The following is a 25283-nucleotide window of genomic DNA, read 5'->3' as shown; positions in this document are numbered from 1 at the left end:
GTTAGAGGACCCTGAATCAAAGAGAAGTTGGGTTGTAAATGGGCAAAGGTTGAAGCCCTACTTTGGTGGTGAGATTGATAGGCTCGCCACAATCATTCAATTAGACAAACCTTAATGAAACAAGCGTCAGGCTCGTGACGTTAAACAAGCGCTTCCTGGGAGGCAACCCAGTGTTTTAATTATGTTCTTGCACTTCAATTTCATCTTGTGTGATTAAATGTGTTTGTGTATGTAATTATATGTTTGTGTTTATAGTTTTATGTTTGTGTGTAAAAAGGTGAGTTTTTAGCATCCAATTATCTCAATAAGGCAAACCATGCACTTTTGGTGTTTTCAAACAAAACTGGTGTTTTAAGCATGGGGATGAGTTTTGGTGCCAGAATTGAGTTCATTGAATGCTAAAGTTTCTTTGTTTTGGCCAAACTGTGAAATTTGAGTTTGATAGCTTGATTTTAAGTTTGATGTTGAGAAACCTTTTGGAATGATAAAAAATGAGTTGAAGAATGGTTTGATGTGTGTTTTTGGTTTAATTGCACTGAAATGATCATGGTTTGAGTGAGTACAAGTTGATCTCAATTGAGAAAAGTGGCAAAAAATTTGTGCTCTGTAAAACTGCCAAATTTTCGCCCAAAAGTTCAACTTTCTTGCCTGGGCGAGATATGTAGAAAATAAAACCAAAATTTTTTCTGATAATCTCAGTTCAGCGAGACATGGCTCACCTGGGCGAGAATGCCCTGTACCAAGACAATTTGGGTGACATAGTCTCGCCTGCGCGTGACTTTTTAATGTTTCTGCCATGCTCATCTCACTTAAGCGAAACTCTGTTGCTTGAGCGAGAAATCGCGTTAAGAGAGGGACAAGGGCAGAACTCACTCACTCACTTTTCTTTCCCCCAAACCCTCGCCCACAACTCTCGCTCACGTTCTCCCTTTCCCACTCTTTGGGCGCACCTACATGATAGAGGTCATACCCCACCAAATTAAAACACTTAAAATGCAGTATGTAACAGTTGAACTAAGTCGTCTCCCAACGACCAATATTTTTTTCCAAAGCTTCAATTTCCAGATTCAAACACAACACAATAACACACGGGGGGTTTGGCAGACAAATTCAGAATTTTAACAAAACGTAATTACAATTTTTGATTAAACAACCTCAAAGATAACAGTGATTTCTTGCTTCGAATGAAATTTCACTCATCACAGATTGCAAACTGAATTGGTTTCGTTATTCCTCATGAACTCGCTATTAAAAAACTAAGCGGAGGTTAACCACGAATTCAACATGCAATTAAGCAATGCAAGCGTTCATGAATTTGTCAAAGTTCATTAAGCATGAAAATCAACTAAAAACGAGTTTCCCACTCTGAAAATTAAGCAAATTCAGATTGGATTCTTCAATTAAAATGCAAACACAAATCCACAATGGAGAAACAACAAAACCCACCGAACAAAACATTAATCTCAAGGTTTCATTTCATTCTTTGGCAAGGAATCAATTAGAAAACTTAGTTCCTCATGGAATCCGAATTAGGGTTCAACAGAATTTGCAATTCAACCATTCAAATGACTTCAAATTGATGCAGAAAACTTAAAATGGTGCAACAAACGAAAATAAGCAAGGAGAAATAGGGAAAGAACCAAAACAACCAACAAAAACGAAAATGATTCAATATAAATGTTACCCAAGGTGTAAAAAACATGAATACAAGCAATAGGTGTTGTCCAAGACTCATAAAATGTCAAAAACGAGTGGAAAACGTGAAAAATTAGCTTGTGCCTCCATGGGTCACCTTCCAAAGCTTCAAAAACCTAAAATGGAGAGTGGAGAAGAATATAGAAGAAGGTGTGTGGCTGGGTTGCATGGAAAAAGACCTAATTTTCGTGGTCACATCCAATCTGCCACTCATATTTACAAAATTGTCATTATGGACTGTAGAATTGCAAAAATGCCACTATTGGCCTTAAATGTTGGCCCATTCACTCAGATGACTTGGAAATGACGTGGCAATGATGTGGCAACTCTCTTCAATTGAATATTACTGTCCAAGCTCCAAAATTGCTTCACCAAAATACCTAAAATTAAATTAAAAATGAAAATTAGGCCAAATAATGTGAAATTAGTCCAAATTCGAAATAGTGACCCAATAAAGCCCAACAGATGAAAACACACTAAAGATGAACAATTAAGCATTGAACAATTGTCAAATGGGTACACAAAGGCTAGTGGAATGGAGGAAAATAATGACTCATCACTACACTCACTCATTTCTCTACATTTTAGCTCACAAATTTCGTCTTCCCTTTGCTAATTTCTCTTCAAGATAAGTTCTTCTTCCTCATTCTCTTCAATTTCACCAAGCACAATCATGGTTTTGTATACTCCAAAGCCTAGGATAGTACTCATGCTCTGTTTGTTGCGTTTTGTGTTTACATTGTGGGTTTTAGTGTGAATTGATGCTGCAACTGAATAATGTGGGTTGCCTATGGATGAATTTATTCAAAAGTTTTCATAGTTTGAAAGTGCACCCAATCTGTTTGGTGAAATGTCATGCTGAATTTGTTCTTGTTTGTTCTTGGTTGGCTAGTAAATGGATCCTGGAAACTGCTATTGCATTGTAATTAACTAACTTGGCAAGATTTTGGTGGGTTAATTTTCATCTTTGCAGGTCAATGGCTAGAACAAACACAACATCTCGACTTCCCCCCACTGAACCTAGAGGGAAGAAGAGAAGATCCACAAGAAGCCGGTCTCCTGAAAGGCCAAATAACAATTTGTTTAGAGACCCCCAAAGACAAGAACGGTATGAGAAGATAAAGCACTAGGTCTTTATCAAAGAAAAAAAGGTGGTACTACTCCCGGACGAATATGATCCATTCTTAAGTGGTCTTATCAGGAGGAACTGGATGAAACTAGCTGACCCTCTTCCTAAGTTTGATCTAGAGATTGTTAGAGAGTTTTATGCAAATGCCTATTTTGAGGATAAACTTGGAGAAAAACAATCTAAAGTCAGAGGCAGGTGGGTCAATTATGATCAAGCAGCCATCAGTGAATTTCTTGGTAATCCACTACCACTAGAACCAGGGCAACACTATGATTTCACAAGAAAAAAAAGGAGTCGGGAACCTTATGATGAAAATGAAGTGGCACGCCTTATATGTACTCCTAACCGATCCTATCAAGTCGGGCCTACTGGAAATCCTCTCAAAATTCTAAGAGGGGATATAAAAACTTTAGCCCAAGTCTGGACCACATTCTTACTTGCAAACATAGTGCCCACCGGCCACGTGTCAGACTTGAATGTGCCTAGATGTCATCTCCTTTATTGCATAATGAGGGAGGATCTTACTGTTGATGTGGCCACCATTATTTCTGAAGAAATCCACAAATTTGTGAGATATGAGGTCAACAAAAACATTGAAAAGGCAAAAGGTGCATTGGGCTTTCCGGCTTTAATCACAACTCTTTGCAAGATCAAGGGGTGGAGGTGGAATTAACTGAAAAGATACAACCCTCCATCACCAAGAAATTCATTGAACACTTTTGTACCCACCCAGAAGAATTGGAGCAACCAGAAATGCCACAACTAGACCAACAAGCTAAAGAACAACCAACAATGGAAGAACAACAAATAGGGCCCACACAACAACCTCAACTCAACATGAACCATGAATTGATTGAGCAAATGGGATATTTGAGGTTGCAGATGGAGCACACCCACCAGCAAAATTCTTCCATTCATAGAGGACAACTCCACCTTCAAGAGTATCTTTATCAAAATGTCTACGGACCATACCCAGGCATGACTCCACCAGATTTCTTGACTTATCTACAGTGGCCTGGGGACAATCCTATTTTCCCGGGGGGAGTGGACCTGCTGCAGGTGAGGGACCGTCAGGAGCTGCAGACAGAGATGACTTTGCTACTGAGATAGATGGAGTGGACATTGAGGAGGAGATTGATTTTGATAGAGAGATCGGAGGAGATTGATTCACAACACCATTCCACCCTTTAGAACTCTATAAATACAGTTTCATTGTTCTTTTTCTTTTAGTATTTTGCAGTATTTATGTAATTAGTACTATTTTGCTTTAGTTGTTTTGGCTAGAATGCTATATTATCTAGTTAATTAACTTTTTTAACTTTTTTGGCTTAGTATTTTGTGCATAATACTTAGAGACAACTACATTTTTTTTTGGAATCATTTTGAAAATCTTTCTTGAGGAAATTGGTTAAAGAGAAATCTGATTTCAGTAAGTGTCCTAAGTCTAGAACAATTGAGTAAACTAAACATAAAGGAGAAATAAGAAAATTTTGGTTGAGTTCATAATTAAACAGGATTAGGATATTAGTGCTGGATAGTTAGTCAAGGCAATCAGTTGTAACAACAAGTGAGATACCAAGGAAATAAACCAGAAAACCTTGTGAGTGTGTGAATCCATAAACAATTTGAGTGTTTCTATTGTTTGTTGACAAGTCGATATTGCTTGAGTTTTCATTTGATAACATCACATTTAAAGCATGGAAAGGATTAAGGCAATTTTGTTGAATTTATAACTCAGTGCCAAATAATCAACCTGTAAATAATCATCCTTTGTTGACAGCCCATTTGAGCCTAATTGTTTGAATTATGAACCTTAACCTTAACTTGAATTACTATCCTTTCCCTTTGCACACTTAGGGATAGAGAGCATATGTGCATTTTATTCAACTGTAAGGGTAATTGGTTGGTGGAATTGCACTCAAGGAAGAAAAGGGCTGACTATTATAATTCACTCTTTAGTATTGTGTAGGAATGTATATATCTAATAAAAAAAAAGAACAAAAAGAGATGAGAGTGAATTGTGAATGAAAAAGAAACAAGTGGTGTATTGAGGTCTGAATACTGAATTGTGATGAATGGAGAGTAGAAATGGATCGGGTTTGTATTGTAGCTATGCTCTCTTTTCTATGTTGTGCTTTTGTGATCTTGAAAAACCAAAATTCTTGAAAGCCTAGCCTTATTACAACCTTGAAAAGACCTTAAGATCCATGCTAATTGTGTGTTTGTGGTTGGATTGAAAATGACTAGCAATTTTGATTTGTTCAATTTCAGTGGAAAATGAGAAAAACACATGCCTGTGAGATGCCTGTGAGATTTAAGAGAGAATTTCCTTGGTTAGAATCATTTGCTCTTACAATTGGTTTTCTTGAAAAATTGGTTGCACTCTTATCCTAATGTTGTTTGATAATTGAATTCACCATTTGCTTCTGATTTTGAATTTGTAGTTTGGAATGCAAAAGTTGTCTGGTCAGGAACTGTGAAAATGATTTCTTAATAACCAATTTCAGAATTTGAGTTTTGATTGGCTGTTTGATCTTGTTACTTTGCTTGAGGACAAGCAAGATGATAGGTTGAGGGGAGTTGATAAGTGTCAAAATTCAGTAAAGATTCATAGAAAAGTCTGACACTTATGCTTTTAACTTGTGTTCATTTCATATTGATTCTCCCTAAATCTAAGACAAATGAGTTTCCATCACATGCTTCCAAGTTTTGATTTAAAGAAATCATTTGATCCTATTTTGCGTGTTTTTCAGGAAGATTAAAGAGAAAAAAGAAGAGGAAAGACCTTAAGGAAGAAATCAAATACAGTGAGAAAAGAAGAAATATTGCCAAGGTCGCTCAAACCAAAGCAATCTCGCCCAAGCGAGAGCTTGGGCCTCCAGTCTCGCCTAAGCAAAGAAGGATCTCGCCTAAGCGAGATCTTATGCAGAGGAAATCATCATTTGCCGCCTTTCTCGCTCAAGCGAGCTTGAGCTCGCCTAAGCGAGAGTTTATGAAGAACCCATCATCATTTTGGCAATTCTCACCTAAGCAAGAATGTGGTCGCCCAAGCGAGACCTTTCTTCAACTTGAAGAACTCTATCTCGCCTAAGCGAGAATGAGTGGCTCAAGCCAGACTTCATGGAGTATATATACTCCTTGAATCAGAAGAGTGAAATTGGTTGGAGTTTTTGGAGAAGAAATATAGATTTGTTGGAGAGCCGCGACCACGAGCAGAGCACATATCATTGGTTTCTTCTTCTTCTTCTTCTTCTTCTTCTTTAGTTCTTAGGATTTGATAACTACCATGAGTGGGTAATCTCTTTCCTTGGGATTGAATGTAATCTACTTGAACTTGGATGTAATCTGGTGATATTTATATATTATGCTTTTACTCAATATTGGTATTATTGTTCTGTTCTTAATGCTTGATTCTATTTGATCAATAGATGTCTTGATTTTGATTTTTAGATCTGACTAGAAAGTATTTCTGAAAATTTGATTTGACTAATGATACTTGATATATTGTGATGCTAGGAATAGATCTCAATATATCAATTGCTTTTAACACTCGACCGTAATGCTGGATAGTTTGTTGAATATGTGAGGAATCAATATTCAGGGAAATAATCTTATGAATTTTATACGTGAGGGGTTCGGTATAAATAGTTTTTGAGTGTTGCATCAATATTGGTATTTTCAGATGTTATGTATTATATTCATCCAAATTACAGACAAAGGAGATAGATGAAATTCAATCCCAGTTTCTTTTACTAAATTTTTCTAAACTTTTTTGATTTTACTTTATTAATTTTATGCAATAGTCAATGACAAATCAAATTAAAATCTTTGTACATATGCTGATTGAGATAATTATTAATTTTCACTGAATTCGTTCCTCGTGGGTTCGGCACTCCTACTTCAAATCATTATACTACAGTTGATTTTTGGTACGCTTGCCAAGAGATCAACAGAACTTGTAGTTGAGCAACAACGTTTTGGTGCTGAGTCACATAAGAAAACCCTTAGCATGAGGAAACTTGAAGCACTAGATCTTGAAGCTAAGCCATAAGAGAAACTCTAAAGGAGGTAACCTCAAGTGTTGACCACCAGCCAAAAGGAAAACCCACCTTGAGAGAAACCTCTGTTGTTGACCACCAAATGCATGAAGTTGAGTGTTGACCTGGAATTCTATAAAAATAAGGGATTCACCCCTGATTTTGGAAATCACTATCAATAGTTTCTTTAGGCACTCTCTCTATACTAAATTAGAATATTTTCTAAGAGGCATAACTACTCCAAAAGATTGTAATGTTTCCTATCATTATGAGAAGTTGAACTCTCCTATGTTAGGTTGGATGTAATTGAACCTCACCCTCTGTTATACTACATCATTATGCTTTCATTCAAATGTTTGTGATTTGATTCATGCTTTATTGCTTGATGATTTGATCATCAACGTATCTTAATTGTTTTGATTGAGTTGGAAAACTAATCTTAAATTGTGGTCCAATCAAATCCCCTCCTACTTTTAGATGTTAGGAATATATCTAAGGTTCTAGCTAGATATATAGTTTTGCACTTAAGGCAAAGATTCATTTAATTAGGAGTTAAGGAATCACATTGAATCTGAATTTCTTAAGTTCTAGATTGTAGGAAAGGATATAGAATTACCTCACAAAACTTCTCAAACCATAGAATAATTTGGATAATTAAATAAATAAAGATGAGTAGAGCACACGGTCAAATAAAATCTAATTTCAACACATTTTTACTATTGCATTTCTTAAAACTCAATTAAGTTTTGCTGTAATATTCATTAAAACCATTATAAACACACTTCTATTGAATCTAATTCAAATTTAAATGATTAGATGATCTTGACATATCGTTACGAATACAACACTTAATTGATACTACAAATGCACTCGTTACACTTACTTGAAATTGATTTAAACTAAAGACTCATCAGTATATTACTATAAGAAACTGTAAATTAACGTAATTCAAACCAGTACAAATTAGATTGAACGAAATTAAATTTGGTTACCAATAAAATTAGTTCATTTGAATAACATTTCCATCAAAATATATACTTTTTCATTCCACTACACATGTCATACCTTTATTTTCACAAAAGTAAGAAAAATATAATAAATTAAAAATGACACTTGTTAGAAATATTAATTAAAAAGTTAATTAACATTACATTGATAAGAGAAACTAACATTTTGAATGACAGTTTTTATGAGTGGGCAGTATCACATCACAATCCAATACAAAGCAAGGATCTTGGGTTGTGACAATTTGAACATTACCTCACACTCCAACAATGGTGGAATATACTGCATTCAATTTTCACCTTCATTCCATGCAACTCTTGAGAAACCCAAAACCATGTGTTTCCCTGTTCCACCATCTTCTCAGACTCAAAATCACACCCAGTTGCTCTTGCCCTTCCAATCATTTCTCAACTGTTTCCACCACAGACCCAACAACCACCGGACCGACAACACCAACTACATCGACATCTGTTCTGATCGATGCTGGATCTTCTAACCGTAAACCCGTTGATCTGTGGCCGGGGATGTTCCATTCCCCTGCCATATACGCTCTCTGGGAAGCCAGATCCTCCACTTTGGAAAAATCCGATGGCCCCTCTCTTCCCAAAGCCCCCTCCCGAAGCAGAACCACCATCTTCTACAACTTCTCCTCTGATCATATGCTTCGCGAGCAGTATCGGAACCCCTGGAACCACATCAGGATGGGCAAGCTCGTCGAGGACTTTGATGCTCTCGCTGGCACCGTTGCATTCAAGGTCCACTTCTTTTTCCAATTTTACTTCTGGGGTTATGTAATTTGCTCGATTGAAAATCTTGGGTTTTGCTCATTTTGATCGAACAGCTTCAAGTTTTTTTTTTTTTTTTAACTTTTTGTGCTTCCAATCATTTGTTTCGTCTGACAAAGTGAGGAATTCAAATTAGGTTTTTATGAATTAAAATTAGCTTATGCTTGTAAACGTTGTTTAATATAATACATTTTCCCTAAATTTGTTGTCCGTAAAATGATTTTAACTTACTAAGGATTTTTTTTTCTTTTCTTTAGAAGTGCTTGTAGAAATTTGTTTAAATATAGCAATACTTTCTGGTTGTGCATGTAATAGAACTGTCTATGAAAAAGTAATATCTTGACCGTGGAAACATGTGAGTAATAGTACAAAATACTTGTGCAGAACCAAAAATAAATAAACATTTACTGTAAAGGAAAAGTAAATTATGTTTGTCGCTGATGGATGTGTTGAAATATTCATGGGTCGATGTTTTCATTCAGAAGTGTGTGGCTAACAGTACTTGGGGAGATTCTTTGTATTTATTGGTTTTGGTTATTGAAGTTTATTCCCTACCTTTTGAGCAGCACTGTTCTAATGAAGATGGCACAGCAAGGCCCCTTCTATTGGTCACTGCTTCTGTTGATAAGATGGTTCTAACGAAGCCAATACATATTGATGCTGATTTAACCATTGTAGGTGCTGTTACCTGGGTTGGCCGGTCATCCATGGAGATTCAACTGGAACTGATTCAGTCCGCACAAGGTCAATACAAGTTGTTTCTGCTTTCTTTGGCCGTTGTTTTATGAGATTATGGTTTATTTTATAATTATAATAGTAATTGCTTAGAAGCAGATAACATGTTACTATATACATAATAAGAATCTGAGAAACTTGCTTAGGGAATACGTCAGAGATGAAATAGAACGAAGGGTCTATCTGAAGAGAATACAACATCTACTCACAGAGAAAGATAGTGAGGGCTATGTGCTTGTAGCTAACTGACAAACTCTAACACAACAATTTACTTATATCAATTATGAAGTTGCAACAACCATTAGCTTTATAGGTTCTATTAATACATGTGTTGTGTCATGAATTTTGCTCAATTTTCTTTCCGTTGTGTTCGTGTTCATTTGACTGTTCATTGCTTGTAAATAGTTAATCTGGAACATATCAAAGTTTGGTTACTTTTTCCAAATTGGTGGTGCAAACCCTTTTTAGGATGAAGGTTTATTACGTATTTCTTTCTGTTAAATCCCTTATTTATCCTAGTCTGCTGTCTTCAGTGAACATTTACTTGCTGCTGTAAATAACATGAAAATGTTCAGAATGACGGAAGTAAAATTCCAGTGATGGAGTGCCAGGGGATGAGCATTTTCATATATATTACTGGATGACTTTTCTTTTCTCTTAATATAGTTAGCTGCACTAGTAGGTTCTTGTATCAAAACAGCAAACAAATATTGATTAAAAGCCCGTTTATTATAGTTTTGTGCGCTCAAATCATATCTTTGTAATGTTTGCCTTTCAATCCCCTTCCAGTTCTGCATGGCATTGTTATCAGCTTACCTGACACTAAAACTTGGTGACAGGGAATCCCAATATATCAAACTCACCTGCACTTGTAGCCAAGTTTACATTTGTGGCTCGTGACTCTGCCACTGGAAAAGCTGCCCCAATTAACCAGGTCTCACCTGAAAATGAGGAAGAAAGATTGCTCTGGGAAGAAGCAGAAGAAAGGAACAAGTTAAGAAAAAGAAAGAATCAAGAACAGAAACATGGAGATTGTGAAGACACTTCTCGGCTTAAAGCACTATTGGCTGAAGCGCGTATCTTCTGTGACATGCCAGCATTGGCTAACAGAGATAGCATCCTGATGACGGATACTGGCCTACAAAACTCTTTTATCTGCCAGCCACAGCAAAGAAACATCCATGGTCGTATCTTTGGGGGATTCTTGATGAGAAGAGCCTTTGAACTTGCCTTTTCAACTGCTTATGCCTTCGCTGGTGCGGCTCCTCATTTCCTGGAAGTTGATCATGTTGATTTTTTTAAACCAGTAAGTACCCACCAAGGACAATACTATTTCTTCTAAATATACAATGATATTGGAATCAGTAGTAATCTCTGGTTGTTATCATTCTATAATGGAACTCTCTACCCTCTAAGGGAATAGATACTCATGATGATCTTATTTATGTGATCAACAATTTGGAACATGGACTGGGTAGAAAAACATTGGTAAAGGTTATTCAGTAGAAAGGACGTTTAAAAAAGACATTCAACTGAAACAAGTTGATGATGCAGGTGGACGTTGGAAATTTTCTTCGTCTCAAATCTTGTGTCCTGTACACGGAACATGACAACTCAGATGAACCCCTTGTGAATGTTGAGGTTGTTGCACATGTGACAAAGCCTGAGCACCGCTCTAGTGAGGTCTGCACTATACACATATTATTACTTAACTTTTCTTCTGACACAATTTAGTAGTGAAAAGATATCTTGTCTTTTATAATTTGAGAGAGAGCAGAGTCGTACTCTTGTCGGCATAGCCCTGCTAATTTAGCTAACATCGGATTTTATATCTATTATCTAATGGAATACAAAAAAGGAATGACTCAATTTCATTTGATATTATATGTTCACATATGTAGCCATTTTACTCCATTTCATGCTTTTCTTCAAACAGGTATCTAACAGATTCTACTTCACATTTGGTGTTGATCCTGAGGGTATTAAAAATGGGTTAAGGATTCGACATGTTGTTCCTGCTACAGAAGAAGAAGCACGGAAGGTGCTTGAACGCGTTGATGCTGAGAACTTAACTTTGGTTAAAAAAGATGGCAATCTTCAAGTGGTAAAGGAGCACAAGAGTACACCTAACACAAATGTCTGACGGAGTATCTGTAGAACTTTCTAGATTACCTGATTATGCCTAAATTCGTAGTTGTGGATTGACCTAAAGGTCGAAAATCAATCACAAGCTATATTCGTTCTGGAATTTTGAAGGTTTTTTTATTTATTCAAGTTTTGGGCCAATTATGACATCTTTCTACGTGGTGGAACAACTTTTATGGTGCACCATAACAACTACTCTACTAGTAATTTCAACATATTACTGTCACACTATCAATTTATATCAAAATTTGGGAAAAAGAGCCAAAATTTGCCATTAATTTATTAATACAGATACAGAAAAGCAGCCAACCTAGCACAAAGAAAATAATCTAGGCAATAAAACATATACAGAGCTATATAAGCAGTAAAACAAAGATCTGTAATGGCATGAGCCCTTTTTTTATCATCATCATCATCACCATCACAGGTAAGGTCATCATCACAGGTAGGGGATAAAGCTGGGTCTTTAGCTAACTCAGTGATTTTTTAGTGAAAACGTCACTCCACATGATGATATTTGGATGATAAAAGGTAACCCATCACTGACCAAACATGAGCAAACTACTTCAACCTGTTATAACTTGGTCAGTTTAGTCAGATTCAGAGGAATCAGATGGTTGCTTACCAATAATCTCAGGAAAAAAGGTTTGCATTACAGGATTTGCAGGCATCACAGAATGACGAGAACCAACCAAAGTTCTCTCATTCACTTTACCAACTTCCTTGCAAACACCATCTAGAATGGAAAGGAAATCCCTCACAACCATAAAAATTCTAAATGGATGAGCTTCTTCCTTTGCTGAATTTCCATGGAAATACTCAGTTATCTCCTTCACTGAAGAGAGGCCATTTTTCTCTTGGGCCTGGATTGTTGAAATCTCTTGCTCTCCCCTTTCCAAGAAACCTTTCATTGCCTCCGAAAACTTTTGGTTAGTTTCTTTCAAAGGTGACTCCTCATTCAATTTCACTACTTGCACAACTTTGTCAATTCCTCTGGCAAGTTTGGCAACATCACTACTGAGCATGTCTGAATCCATAGCAGCTGCTTTTTTAACATTGCTGAGCTCCCCGCTCAGTCCCGAAACAATTTGCAGGCCAAGCTTTTTAAAGTCAACCTCATCTTGGAGACTGTATTGGTGGACATTGTCAGAAGCATGGTAATGGTTAGAACCAGAAACATGAGAACCCTCGGTTCTGACAATTTCCTGTACAACAAAATGCAACAGAGAAGTTTTTCCATCAGTTCCTTTAATATCAGCTAACTTCAAAAGTGTGTCCAGTTTGAACGCATGAGCATCACCACGATTGGTGCCAACATTCATTCTATTTCCTGTTCTTAACACTGCTTCAAGTATCTTCAAAAACATTCGACTATTCTTTAATTCCTCACAGGCCACCTGTGGAAAATGATGAATATTAGAAGTTCGGAACAACTGGTGTATTGGCACAAATTACAGTAAGCAGACTCTAGTTATTGCCTAATCACTATGGTAAAAGGATTATTTTGGAAATTTCCATCTTTGGCAAAGCATTAAAAAAAAAGTAAAGAATAATGAGTTTTTTTAATATATAATATAATACATTAATATTGAGAGTAAACAGGGTCATTTTCACAAATTTAGCATACTAAAAGAAAGACCGTATTTTCCAGAGGTGAGATGATTTGGTGGAAGCTAGTAGTTAGCCAACCACTATTCTTCATGAAAAAGAAACTTCTCCCTTTTAGTCTGAAGGTATAGCTTATAATTTAAACTCCAACATGACCAAATAATTAAAACTTATAATCTCTGCAGTGATACTTTTGTGTCTACAGAATATAGACACATGATTGCATATCATATCTTGTACATTTCAATCCTGGAAAACCCACCATAATTGACACTGAAGGTAAAATATTATTTATTTTATTATTTCCTATACACAAGGAACCGACCCAAAACACGAGGTAGTGGAAAAGAGATAAGGCAGAAATATTTTCAAAATAAGCTTTTTCCTGGTGTCCGTAAATGGACGGCCAGGCATTGAACTATGAAGCCATTTAGAGACAAAACCCCAAAGTTTATGGCATTGGTTTTGAACCTTTGCATCACGGGCAGTTTCTATAGCCTTTTTGAGTACTACATTAACTAAACCATAAACATGAAATGAGATTGTGGGAAGCTAGAATAATGAGCCAAAAATGATCAAGTTGGTTCATAACATCCCAATTAAGCACACAAAATGACCAAGTTGAAGGAGTGAGGAATGAGTTCAGAATACATATACCTCCAGAGTTTCAAAGGACTTTTTAAGGTATTCTAATTCTGAATCAAAATTGGCAATGTAGAGCATAGCATCCACCCTCTTGAAAGCGAAAGGTATATCAAGAACAACTTTGAGAAATTTCTCAGCTGGGCCAAGCTTGAAAGGCGATTCATCTTGAAATTCCTTCAGCTTAGATTCTTCATCTTTAGTTGGAGCCATCTTTAACAAACTTTCAAGAAGTTCTGTTCCCAACGTATCACAATTGCCTGCAGACAGTAAAATTAAGCTTTATTGGAACAGCTTAGGAGAGAAAGAAGAGAAACAGTGTTCTTCAACAAGGTATAATAATGATACCACAAAATTTATTTTACTAGAATCAATAAGTAGCCATGACATACACAACGAATTGAAGAAAAAAAAGTTTGAAGTTACGCCAGAAGAAGTTGACCACGAACTACGCAAAAAGTGTCAAGACAAGAAAATTAAAAAATACTACAGGAGTTTTGGATATCACCATCCCTTGAATAATAATGAAGTTTGGAACGGTACATAGACACAACCAATAACATAATAGGCATATAATGATATAACACGTAACATAAGTAATTGTGGCAAAATGACAATAAAGAAAAAACATTGCTGTCTAAACAATTACAAATAGCTCCATCTTTCTATATACGCATTAATTTTATTTGATAGAAGCAAATGGGTTCATCACCTTCTCTGAGGGCATCACAAACTTCATCAATGGTAACATTGAGAGCCCTAAGCAAAATGGCGATGTTCTGAGACTTCTTAGGGTCAAGGACCCTATTCTCCATGGGCATGGGAGAAGCAGAATGAACTACGTGGCGCCGAGCATTATCTCTAACCGCAACCCCCACACCCTCCTTGGAATTATTTGCCATAAAAAGTGTTTCAATCATATCCTCGTTCAACCTGCACCTCGAACCATTAAACTCCCAACACAACAAAAACAACATTAATGAAAACAATACACGAAGTGAACGCAGTCAAATGATATCTTACTGAAAAGAACTGGGTCTCAACTGATCCCAAACCATGACCCTGTCCGAGCTGGCCTTAACTTTATCCCAATGTAAAGCTTTCAACTTTGGCTTCGGTGTCTCCTCACTCACTTTCCTAACAGAAACTGGAGCTTCCCAAATCCGCGGCGGCGGAGGTGGGGGCGGAGGTGGAGGAGGTAAATATCTCGCCGGAGAATTTTGGTCCCTTGAAGGAACATGCCATTCTTCCCTGGGAGAAGAAGATGATGAAGAGAAAGAAGGAGAAGCAGGGTTGTGTGGAGGGAGTGATTTAACACTTGCGGGGCTGAAATTAAGAGACGGGGAACGAGAGAAAGAGAGGGAATTGGAACGAGGGTACGAAGGGGTTCGAGAAGTGAAGCTTGTAGAACCGATTTTATTATCCACGCGCGAACTTGAAGCAGCAACAGCTGAAGGATAAGGAGGACTATGTTGATTGTTCCCACCAGAAGAACTTCTTGGAGAAAAAAACTGTTCATCTTCTTCTTCTTTTTCTGCCTCTTCTTGTTGTTCCACTTTTTCTTTCACATTTTTATCATCGTCATCTTCATTCATCCACGGTTTGAATTTGTGACGTGGCAGAGGTGGAAGTGGGTTCAGTTCCGGCGAATCGCCGAGTTTTTGATACGGTGGCCGGAAACCGTCGTCGTGGTGACTGGAGCTTGTGTCTAGCGTTGAGTTCACCGAGTTCGCTACCGTGCCGAGGTAGAGCAGCTCCGACGTCGGGGAGGACTTTCCGCGGGGTTTTCTATCGACGCCGTCGGAGGCGGCGGCGTTCGACGGGAACAGACGGAGGCTGTCGGATCTCGAGGCTTTCTCGTCGTCGTCGTCATGGGTGGCATCGGAGGAGGAAGTCCTTTTAGCGCGGCGGCGGTGGAGGAGAAAGAACGCGGCGGCGGCGAGGAGGGCGAGGGAGAAGAGGGAGAGGGAGACGGCGAGGGCGGCGGCGGAGCGGTGGTGGTGGGAGTAGGGGTGGGGGAGGAGGAGGGAGGAGATGTTGGCGGGGAAAGTGGCAACGACGGTGGGGGAAGGAGGGAGTGGTGGGGAATGGTAAGAAGGAAAGAAAGGTTTTTGCGGCGGTGGAGGCGAGAACGATGAAGAAGACGAAAATGGAAACTTGGGTAAATGGTGTTGCTTTTGGGGTTGAGGGGATAATGCTGGTGGATGTGTTGGAGGGATAGAGATTCTGGGGAAGAGGGGTTGGTGAAGGACACGGCGAGGGTGTGAAGGAGAAGAAGAAGAAGAAAAAGAAGAAAATGTGAGAAACAATAGAAGAATGTTGAAGAGTGTAGACATGGTGATAGTGATGGTGGGTGTGTGAGAGAGTGAGAGAATAATGTTGGTGTTGATGGAGTTAATGAAGTGATGAGATGGTGAAAGACCGGTGGGGAAGAAGAGACTGGTAGGAAAGTTAGTAAGTGGTGAATGTGTTGTGATGTGCTGTGTTAGTTCAGGATCTCATGATTCTCTTTCTTCTGTTGCTGTGTTTGTTTGTTTGTTTTTACGTTGGAGCAGTAAAAACACATGATGTTGTGTATGAGATGGGAAGTGTACGTGTACTTGTTATGTGATGAAGATGAGTGTGTGTGAAGGTGGAAAATCTGCGTGCGGGATTTCAGCATGGTTTCGTAAAGGACAGTGACGGTGAAGAAGATGATGAATGTGAAGGTAAAAAGGGAATCGTAGCGATGCTATTAATCTGTCTGAAAAGTTGCGATCTTTTTCTTGTCCTCATGCACTGATGGCGATTTCTTTCTTCTCACTTGACCAACAAAATTTCAAAACTCAGTTTTATTGCATGTCCCGTGTGTCACACCCAATATAATATTCCTTAAAACTATTTATCGATATCAATTCATTTATTTTTTTTATTTATTTCTCTTTATACACAACTTCAAATAATTTTTTTTATTATGAATTTTTATTCACAATATTTATAAAAATTATTTTAGTTTTTTTTTTTAACTTTCATGCAAAATTAAATTCGGTCTCTTTCATTAATTTTGAATCATTTCCATTCTCCATTTTTATTAATAAATAAAAATAATCCTCATTATCACATATGAATAGAGATTTATTACTATAACAGATGGCGTATACTTATGTGTTGACATGTGTTTTCAAGTCAACAAATAACACAAACATAATATTATTTATCACATCATAAAATTTTGAAAAATATTAATTAGTTTCCTAAGTCCATTGTTTAAGATATAATTAATAAACATTAAATTTTGTAAAACTTCTTAAATAATTGTATATTAAATAAATCATAATTTTAACAATTATTCATGTACTCTTAGTTTATTTAGAAGAAAAAAATATTTATAAGTATTATAAATTTGTAATTGATAATTTATTCGATAAAAGAAGATTAAAATAATAAAATAATTATATTTTAATATTATTAAAAATTAAAATATAACTAAACATTAAAAAAATTAACAAAAAATAAATATTGTTTATTTTCTAATACTATTTTTTAAAAAAAAAACAAACAATATTTAGTTTATGTTAATTTAAAAAATTTACATTTAATTATATTTTAATTTTTAATAACATTAAAATATAGTTATCTTATTATTTAATGTTTTTTGTTTATTAAATAAATTATCAACTACAAATATATAACATTTTTTGGTATTTTTGTCCTCTAAATAAAATAAAAAATACACTAATAATTATTTACATTAGAATTCATTTAATATTTTAGTTATATATGAAATTTTTACAAAATCTAATATTCATTAATTATACTATTTATAGTGAGGACACTAGTTAATATGATAGTAAAATCTTTAATGTTTTTTGTTTACAAAGACTATATTTATTTATTAATAAATTTAAGATAAAAATAATTAAAGTTTGAGACACTAACAATAAAATTCAATTAAAAATATATTTAACCTTTTAAAAATATTATAAACACTTTAATTATTTTTAATATATATATATATATATATATATATATATATAATAACAAATTTTATTTTCTTAAAATAATTATCAAAATTTGTTTCAATGAACTTAATTAAAATTCAAATAAAATAATAATTAATATACAAATTAATATGTTAAAAATAAAAATAATTACAAAAGTTAAATTTTAATTCAATAAAATAAAATTAATTATTTAATTATATATATATATATATATATATATATATATATATGTGTGTGTGTGTGTGTGTGTGTGTAAAAGTATTAATGGATATGTGTCAACACCCAATTTCGTCTGGATAAAAAATAATTTTGTTTTCAAAAAATAATCAGGAAGAAGAGGAAATAAAAATAAATAAATAAAAGAGCAGGGAACATTGATTTGAGTATGAATATATTTCTACGTATTTTCATCTCATTTAAAATCTAGTTTAATCTTGTATTATTTTATTTAATCTTGGTTTCTCTATCTTATTTATTTTATTTTATCTTTTTATTTTATTTTAATTTTAAATTTTATTATTTTAATTTTTAATTTTGACTTTAATCATATTTTGTTTACTTTTTTATTTTATTTTGTTTTATTCCTTTTTCAAAAAATATGTGTATAAAAAAATGAAATAAAAAAATGAAAAAAAGAAGAAGAGGTTAACGTAAGACCTAAGGTCTCTGATAGGTAGGTGTGGTAGCTAGCTGGCCATGGTCATGATGGCTAAATAAGGATGGAACAGGAAGCAACATCTGCTTTCAGCCTTATCCCACGTCTCGAGGTAGGAAAGGAACAGAGCAGAGGCACAACCAATATCATCAGAGTCCCTTCATTCAGGGAGGGTGGACCTTCTTCACTCATGAAGGCTTTCCCTTTCTCTAAAAAAACAAAAATAGCACCTTCATCCTTACAATCTCAACACCACATAACCCAGCCTAATACCACCGTGAATCATCATCACCTCCACAGCCCGTCAATACCATTGTGCATCATCACCACCTCCATTAACCACCATCACCATCCCCACTCTTCTCCATTATCATCCAAACGCCTTCAATCCCCAATCATGATAACTCAAAACCAATCACAAGAATAGAAACCAGCATTGAAACAGAAAATAGATAGTAGAGGAAGAAGAAGGTTGAATGGCCAAAGGAAGGAGGATAACCAATCGCCGACGACAATGCCGCCGACGAGTCGACAATGCTCTGACAGTCTTGGCTAAAGGGGGAGACGCGACTAGTCACGGTGTTGGTCTTAGGAGTGTCTCGCGTAGAAGGAAACAAAGGTGCAGCGTTGCCAGCTCCAAGCCGTGCCGGCAAGGGTGAACGGTGGCACGACAGTCACGGACGCTGGTGTAGGTTGCTTTGTGCCAAGCGAACCAGAGAGCGATGTGATCCTCGGTGGAGCTCTCGGTGCTAGTTGGCGTTGTCACTGTCGCTGGAGGCTTTGGTCGGGGCGGCCGTGCTAAGTGTTAAAATGTTTCATCCCCCACACACAAGGTTAGCCCTTAATGAGTTTCAGGTCTCCTGCTACTCTCACCACTAGGGTTAGTACACTCTATGTGAGACTAACTAACTCTTTAGAGTGTCAGGATGCAACCTTACCTTGAATCCTTACTAAATTATATAGATGGGGCACCACCATGAACTTCCACTAACAGGGGTCGTGAATTACGTCCTGACCAACTAAGGCACCACCATGAAGTCTCACTTAGAGGCTCATGGAATTACGCCCTAACCAATGAGGCACCACCACGACACCGTCGTGGAATTACGTCTTAACCATACCAATAACATAATCCATTAATCAGTATCACACTCATGCTCATACCAATTCCATGTCACTTTTATAACCAACCATTTCATACTCATTACATGCCAAGATCATGCCAAGCTCATCATCCACAACTCATAAATCCTCTTACTCATGCATATTCATTCATCTCATGCTTTAACATAGCAATCCAACCAAACATGTATCAAACACCCAAAAACAAAGAAAGAAACAGGACCCAAGCACTATCTCGCCAAACTCTCGCTCCGGCCGAGAGGTCTCGCTCAGGTGAGAGGCTTCTCTCGCTCAGGCAAGCTTCTCTCGTTCAGGCAAGCTCCTTTCGCCTAGGCGAGGGCTCGAAAGATGGAAACAGTAGCCTTCGCGTTCCCTCTTTTAGACGAGACCTCCTCACTTGAGCGAGATGAACTCTCGCTCAAAACAGGAGTTACTCGCCTAAGCGACAACTCGCGCAGACATCTTGGGCGAGTCACTGCTAATCTCGCCTAGGCGAGACACCCTCGCTTGGGCGAGAAGACCAGAACCCTCCATTGTTCGTGCATGCTCAGTTCAGCCATTTAATCATATTCATCGCACAGTTCACATTCATACCATCGGAACTTCACCCAAGCATGCTAAAACACGAAAAACAACAAGAACAAGCTAAACATGATTTAAAACGTGAAACCCTAACTTCCCTTACCGGAAAGGGGCTAATATAAGACTTTGACCCTTACGCCAACGAACCTAGTAGCTCTAGGAGCAAATTTTTCGAACTGGAACAATGGCATAAATAGAAAACGAGGTTACCACAGTGGACCTCTAGCGGAAGTACGAAAAGGGGACTTAGAAAGGAACTAAAATGAGTTGAGAGTTAACTTACATGAAGTAGAACGAGCTTGAGCGGACTTGATAGTAACGGAGATCAAACCCTAGAAGAGCTCTGTTTTAGGGGAAAGAATAGAGTAAGATGGCTGTCCTTTGCAAAGTGGTAGAAAATGAGAGGGGTTAGGTTGCCTTAGGGGCTTTAGACACCCTATGGGCCAGCCTTAGGCCCAACTATTTTGGGGCAGCCCTTAAACATAAGGGCAGAAAATAATGGGCCTTACATTTTCCCCGATAACAAAAATTTTTTACCTCGAAAATGATGACTTATCAGGAAAATATCATGTCTTCCTCTATCTCCCAAGCAAAGTCATCTGTCCTTCAATCCCAAACGACTTTGACAAGATTGATTATTTTTCCACGCCATTCCTCAACTCTGCCCTCCTCCAACGCAGTAGGCGGTACTTCCATAGTAAGATCCTCCCTAATCTGAACATCCTCGGCTTCTAACACATGAGACGGATCAAATACGTACTTTCTCAACTACGACACATGAAACATCGGATGGAGATTTGCCAACTGAGGGGGCAAAGCAATCTCATAAGCCATTGGCCCAATCGTCCTCAAGATATGATAAGGGCTAAGGAACTTAAGAGAGAGCTTCATTGAGCGAAGAGCCCTTCCCACACCAGTGGTTCGGGTCACCCTCAAGAATACATGATCTCCAGCCACGAATTTCAAGGGTCTCCTCCTACTGTCTGCATAAGCCTTTTGTCTGCTCTATAAAGCTTGCATCATTTCCCTCACCATCCTCACTTTCTTAGTGGTATGCTCTAACAACTCTGGTCCAACTAGCATCGCTTCCCCATCTTGATACCAACACAGGGGAGTCCTACACTTCCTGCCATAAAGAGCTTCATATGGCGCCATGCCAATGCTTGCATGGAACTGTTGTAGGTAAACTCTATCAAAGGCAAGACTTCATCCCAAGCACCCAGATGATCCAGTACGCATGTCCTCAACAAATCCTCAAGTGACTGGATCGTTCTCTCAGACTGCCATCAGTCTGGGGATGATAGGCTGAACTCATAGTCAATTTACTACCTAGGGCACTCTGTAGTGTCGGCCAAAATCGAGAAGTGAACGCGGATCTCTGTTGGAGACTATGCTCGAAGCTACTCCATACAACCTCACAATTTCCTTAATGTACAACTTGGCCAACTTGGCCATGGACATCCTCAAGTTCATCACCAAGAAATGAGTACTCTTAGTCAGTCGATCCACTATAACCTAGATGGTGTCAGGCCTTCTTAAAGTTTGTGGCAAATGGGTCACAAAATCTATGGAGATGCTATCCCATTTCGACACTGGTATTTCCAAGGGCTGTAGGATCTCACCGGGTCTCTGATGCTTCATCTTTGCCTTCTGACAGGTCAGACAGGCTGATACGAACTAAGCCACATCTTTCTTCATTCCCTGCCATCAGAAAGTTTCCCTGAGATCTTGGTAAATCTTAGTCATGTCAGGATGTAAGCTAAGACGACTCTTGTGCCTTTCCTCAAGGATTAACCTTTTCACCTCTATGTCATCTGGTACACACACCCTACCCTGAAACCTTAGCATGTCATCATTACCCAAAGCAAAATCCTTTGCTTCACCCGATCCAAGTTGTTCTCTCACCTTGTTTAAGTTGGCATCTAATAATTGTCTTTCTCTGACTGAGTCCAGGAAGTCACTAGATATAGTCAGGTTACTACATCTAATGAATTCGGATTCCAACTCCACCTGCAGCTTCATATCCCTGAACTTCCCCAGCAGTTTCACCTCCTAATCATGAGGTGTGCAGTATGTACAACCTTCCTACTCAAGGCATCAGCCATTACATTCACCTTCCCCGAATGATATAGGAGCTCAAAGTCATAATCCTTCGGGAATTCCATCCACCTCCTCTGTCTCATGTTGAGCTCCTTCTGATCGAATAAATATTTGAGGCTCTTGTGGACGTTGAACACACAAAACTGGACACCGTAGAGATAATGCCTCCAAATCTTCAAGGCAAACACAATAGCCCTAAACTCCAAGTCATGAGTGGGATAGTTTCTCTCGTGCACTTTGAGTTGCCTCAAAGCATATGTCATCGCCTTCTTTTCTTGCATCAAAACACAACCAAGTCCAAGATGAGAGGCATCACAGTAAACCTCAAAGGGTTTACCAACATCAGGGATCACAAGTATCAGAGCACTCGTCAACGTTCGCTTAAGCTCTTAGAAATTTTTCTCACATTTATCCGTCCAAGTGAAGGGTTGGTCCTTCCGGGTAAGCTGTGTCAAAGGGGCCACTATCTTGGAGAACCCTTCTATGAATCTCCTATAGTAGCCAGCCAAACCCGCGAAGCTCCTGATGTCTGTGGCCAACTTGGGACTCTCCCACTTAACAATTGCATCCACCTTTGTCGGATCCACTGCTATCCCTTGACCAAATATCACATGTCCCAAAAATTGTACTTCATTCATCCAGAACTCGCACTTGGATAGTTTAGCATATAGTTGCTTCTCCTTCAGGACACCAAGCACTAGTCTTAGGTGCTCGGCATGCTCCTCCTGAGTTCTGGAATAGATAAGTATGTCGTCTATGAAGTCTACGACAAACTTATCCAAGAAAGGTCAGAAGATCTGATTCATGTAGTCCATGAACACAACCAGAGCATTGGTCATACCAAAGGGCATAACCACATACTCGTAGTGGCCATATCGGGACCTGAATGCCGTCTTCTGCACATCATCAGCCTTTACCAATATCTGATGGTATCCCGACCGTAAATCTATCTTTGAGAACACCGATGATCTGTGTAACAGATCCATCAAGTCATCAATTCTCGGGAGGGGATACTTATTCTTGATCGTCATCTTGTTAAGTTACTTGTAGTCAACATAGAGGCGCGAAGTACTGGGTCGAATGAACTGCTTTCCCAACAACTTCTCTATCTGACTCTTGAGCTCCACCAACTCTGCTAGAACCATACGGTATGGAGCCATCGACATTGGACCAGTTTCAAGCACCAAGTCAATTGAGAACTCTACCTCTCTACTGGGCGGTAACCCTGACACTTCCCCCGAGAATACGTCCTCAAATTCATGCATAACTGGTATCACTGACGTCCCTTCTTCTTTTTCTACCTCCAAATGTGTGAAGATCATGAAACACTGAGCACCCTCTTGTATCTCCTTCATAACCCTTTGAGACGATACCAACTCAAGTTCCTCTGAGTTGGAAAACAGTAACCTCTTCTTTCGACAATCTATAAGAATACGATTGGTAGAAAGCCAATCCATCCCTAAGATCACCTCCAACTCTTGTAAAGGTAGACATATCAGGTTCACTTTATACCTGCGTCCCTCTACCTCCACTGGACACCTAGCACACAAGGACGATATCATGACCAATCCCGATGTCGGAGTAGATACCACAAGTTCACACTGCAGCTCACACACTGGTAGATCCAACCTTTTCACACATGCGTCTGACACAAAAGAGTGTGTCGCTCTAGAATCATACAACACACATAAAGATTCATCAGTAATCATGCAACGACCCATAACAAGATTACCTAAGCATGCAGCCTCTACTCCTGTCATGGCGTAAACTTTGCCCGTCATCTAAGGCCTGTTGCCTCTGTTCCTCTGCTGGTTCCGTGCAGGAGTCTGAACTGGAGGTCGTACCACTGCTCTAGCAAGGGAAGGGCAATCTTTACCAAAGTGGCCCTCCTTGCCGTAGTTATTGCATCTACGGTAACCCTCCATATGCAGACATACTCTCCTTAGGTGAGGGCCTCCATACTGAAAACACTACACTCGACCCTACTATGTGGGGAAGTTCCTAGACCCTTGAGACTGGTGATGAGGTCTGTCATAAGGCTCTTTCCTCTCCTCATGTCTCAGCTTGGATCTAGATGGTCCACCAATCCTCTGATGTTGTGGTAGGCACTGACCTTTTACCTCATTCTTCATTTTCTCCGTCACTCTGGCCTTCTCCACCAGGGCAGCAAAATCCTTGATGGATAATGGGGCCACCATCAAACGAATATCACCGCGAAGGCCATTCTCAAACTTGTGGCATCTCCACTCTTCGTCGAGTGGTAACGTGTAGAAGCGATTGAGGTGCTTGAACTTCATAGCATATTCTGTTATAGACTTCCCCCCTTGGGTCAACCGGAGAAACTTCACCTCCTTATCATACCTCACACTATCGGGAAAATACTCAGAGAGGAATTTCCCTTGAATGCCTCCCAAGTCATTGGTTCCTCCCGCTCCTCCATGATGGACTTCATGCTGATCCATCAATGGTCAGCTTCTCCGATGAGCATGTATACTATGAAGGCCAATTTGTTCTCCGTAGGGCACATCTTTGCATAAAAAATTTGCTCCAAATCCTTCAGCCATTGATCTGCGGCGTTAGGACTAGTCTTACCATCAAACTTCACCGGGTGGTGCTTCAGAAAGTCTGTAGACTCCACTCCCTGACTGCAAGTCGTGGCTCGAGACCAAAAACAGGTGCAACTGTCCTGTTCTCCTCCAACTGGCGGAGGGCCTCCATATGCTACCGGTGAGCATCCTTAAAAGCTACCCTTGTAGCCTACATCTGCTGCATCACCAGCTGTTGTTGCTCAAGCGATGCTGCTTGTCACTACATTGATGTCTCATGTTGTTGCATCATGGCCCTACTCTGTTGGGTCATAGCAGCCACCATCGCTTCTATTGCCCTGGCGATATCGGGTACATCGCCCTGAGAGGATTGCGAAGTCCTACGAGGAGGTGCCATAATTCACTAGCACACAAGAAATCATTTGTTAGATTGATAAGATAGGAAACTTAACTAAAGACACTAGAAAGACACCACGAAAGCTAAGCGGACACTAGAAAGACCGTTCTGATACCA

General features: G+C 38.5%; 3 protein-coding genes across 3 annotated transcripts; 1 reads left to right on the top strand and 2 right to left on the bottom strand.

Annotated features, from left to right (window-relative positions):
* The first annotated feature begins 8068 nt into the window (after positions 1–8068).
* LOC114177657 (acyl-coenzyme A thioesterase 2, chloroplastic-like) lies at positions 8069–11680 on the top strand. Its single transcript, XM_028063095.2, has 5 exons — positions 8069–8621; positions 9218–9395; positions 10226–10692; positions 10941–11069; positions 11323–11680. Exons 1-5 carry the CDS (start codon positions 8136–8138, stop codon positions 11527–11529), a joined length of 1467 nt encoding a protein of 488 aa, XP_027918896.2. The 5' UTR covers positions 8069–8135; the 3' UTR covers positions 11530–11680.
* A 98-nt stretch (positions 11681–11778) lies between these two features.
* LOC114175163 (formin-like protein 2) lies at positions 11779–16554 on the bottom strand. The gene is made up of 4 exons (XM_028059933.2): positions 14805–16554; positions 14494–14714; positions 13797–14041; positions 11779–12928 (listed from the first exon to the last, which is right to left on the bottom strand). The coding sequence occupies exons 1-4, from the start codon at positions 16115–16117 to the stop codon at positions 12122–12124; spliced, it is 2586 nt and encodes an 861-aa protein (XP_027915734.2). The 5' UTR covers positions 16118–16554; the 3' UTR covers positions 11779–12121.
* A 4175-nt stretch (positions 16555–20729) lies between these two features.
* Positions 20730–22486, bottom strand: LOC146887603 (uncharacterized). The gene is made up of 5 exons (XM_085670299.1): positions 22238–22486; positions 21927–22175; positions 21746–21843; positions 21156–21312; positions 20730–20891 (listed from the first exon to the last, which is right to left on the bottom strand). The coding sequence occupies exons 1-5, from the start codon at positions 22484–22486 to the stop codon at positions 20730–20732; spliced, it is 915 nt and encodes a 304-aa protein (XP_085526425.1).
* Positions 22487–25283: the final 2797 nt, after the last annotated feature.

Source organism: Vigna unguiculata, chromosome 3 (genome assembly GCF_037176805.1).
Source record: "Vigna unguiculata cultivar grain cowpea cultivar isolate G323 ecotype 2 chromosome 3, ASM3717680v1, whole genome shotgun sequence".
Lineage (NCBI taxonomy): Eukaryota > Viridiplantae > Streptophyta > Magnoliopsida > Fabales > Fabaceae > Vigna > Vigna unguiculata.
The sequence above is the reverse complement of the archived record's forward strand: the minus strand, read 5'-3'. Positions and strand labels throughout refer to the sequence as shown.

Coding starts and splice junctions, on each gene's coding strand:
- LOC114175163 (XM_028059933.2), bottom strand. CDS start 16,117: ATGTCTACACTCTTCAACATTCTTCTATTGTTTCTCACATTTTCTTCT. Junction 14,715..14,804: donor TTGAGACCCAGTTCTTTTCA/GTAAGATATCAT, acceptor TTCGAGGTGCAG/GTTGAACGAGGATATGATTG. Junction 12,929..13,796: donor AGTCCTTTGAAACTCTGGAG/GTATATGTATTC, acceptor CATTTTCCACAG/GTGGCCTGTGAGGAATTAAA.
- LOC146887603 (XM_085670299.1), bottom strand. CDS start 22,486: ATGACATATGCTTTGAGGCAACTCAAAGTGCACGAGAGAAACTATCCC. Junction 22,176..22,237: donor TCCTATATCATTCGGGGAAG/GTGAATGTAATG, acceptor CCTCATGATTAG/GAGGTGAAACTGCTGGGGAA. Junction 20,892..21,155: donor CCACTAAGAAAGTGAGGATG/GTGAGGGAAATG, acceptor CATGTGTCGTAG/TTGAGAAAGTACGTATTTGA.
- LOC114177657 (XM_028063095.2), top strand. CDS start 8,136: ATGGTGGAATATACTGCATTCAATTTTCACCTTCATTCCATGCAACTC. Junction 10,693..10,940: donor ATGTTGATTTTTTTAAACCA/GTAAGTACCCAC, acceptor TTGATGATGCAG/GTGGACGTTGGAAATTTTCT. Junction 11,070..11,322: donor CTGAGCACCGCTCTAGTGAG/GTCTGCACTATA, acceptor TTCTTCAAACAG/GTATCTAACAGATTCTACTT.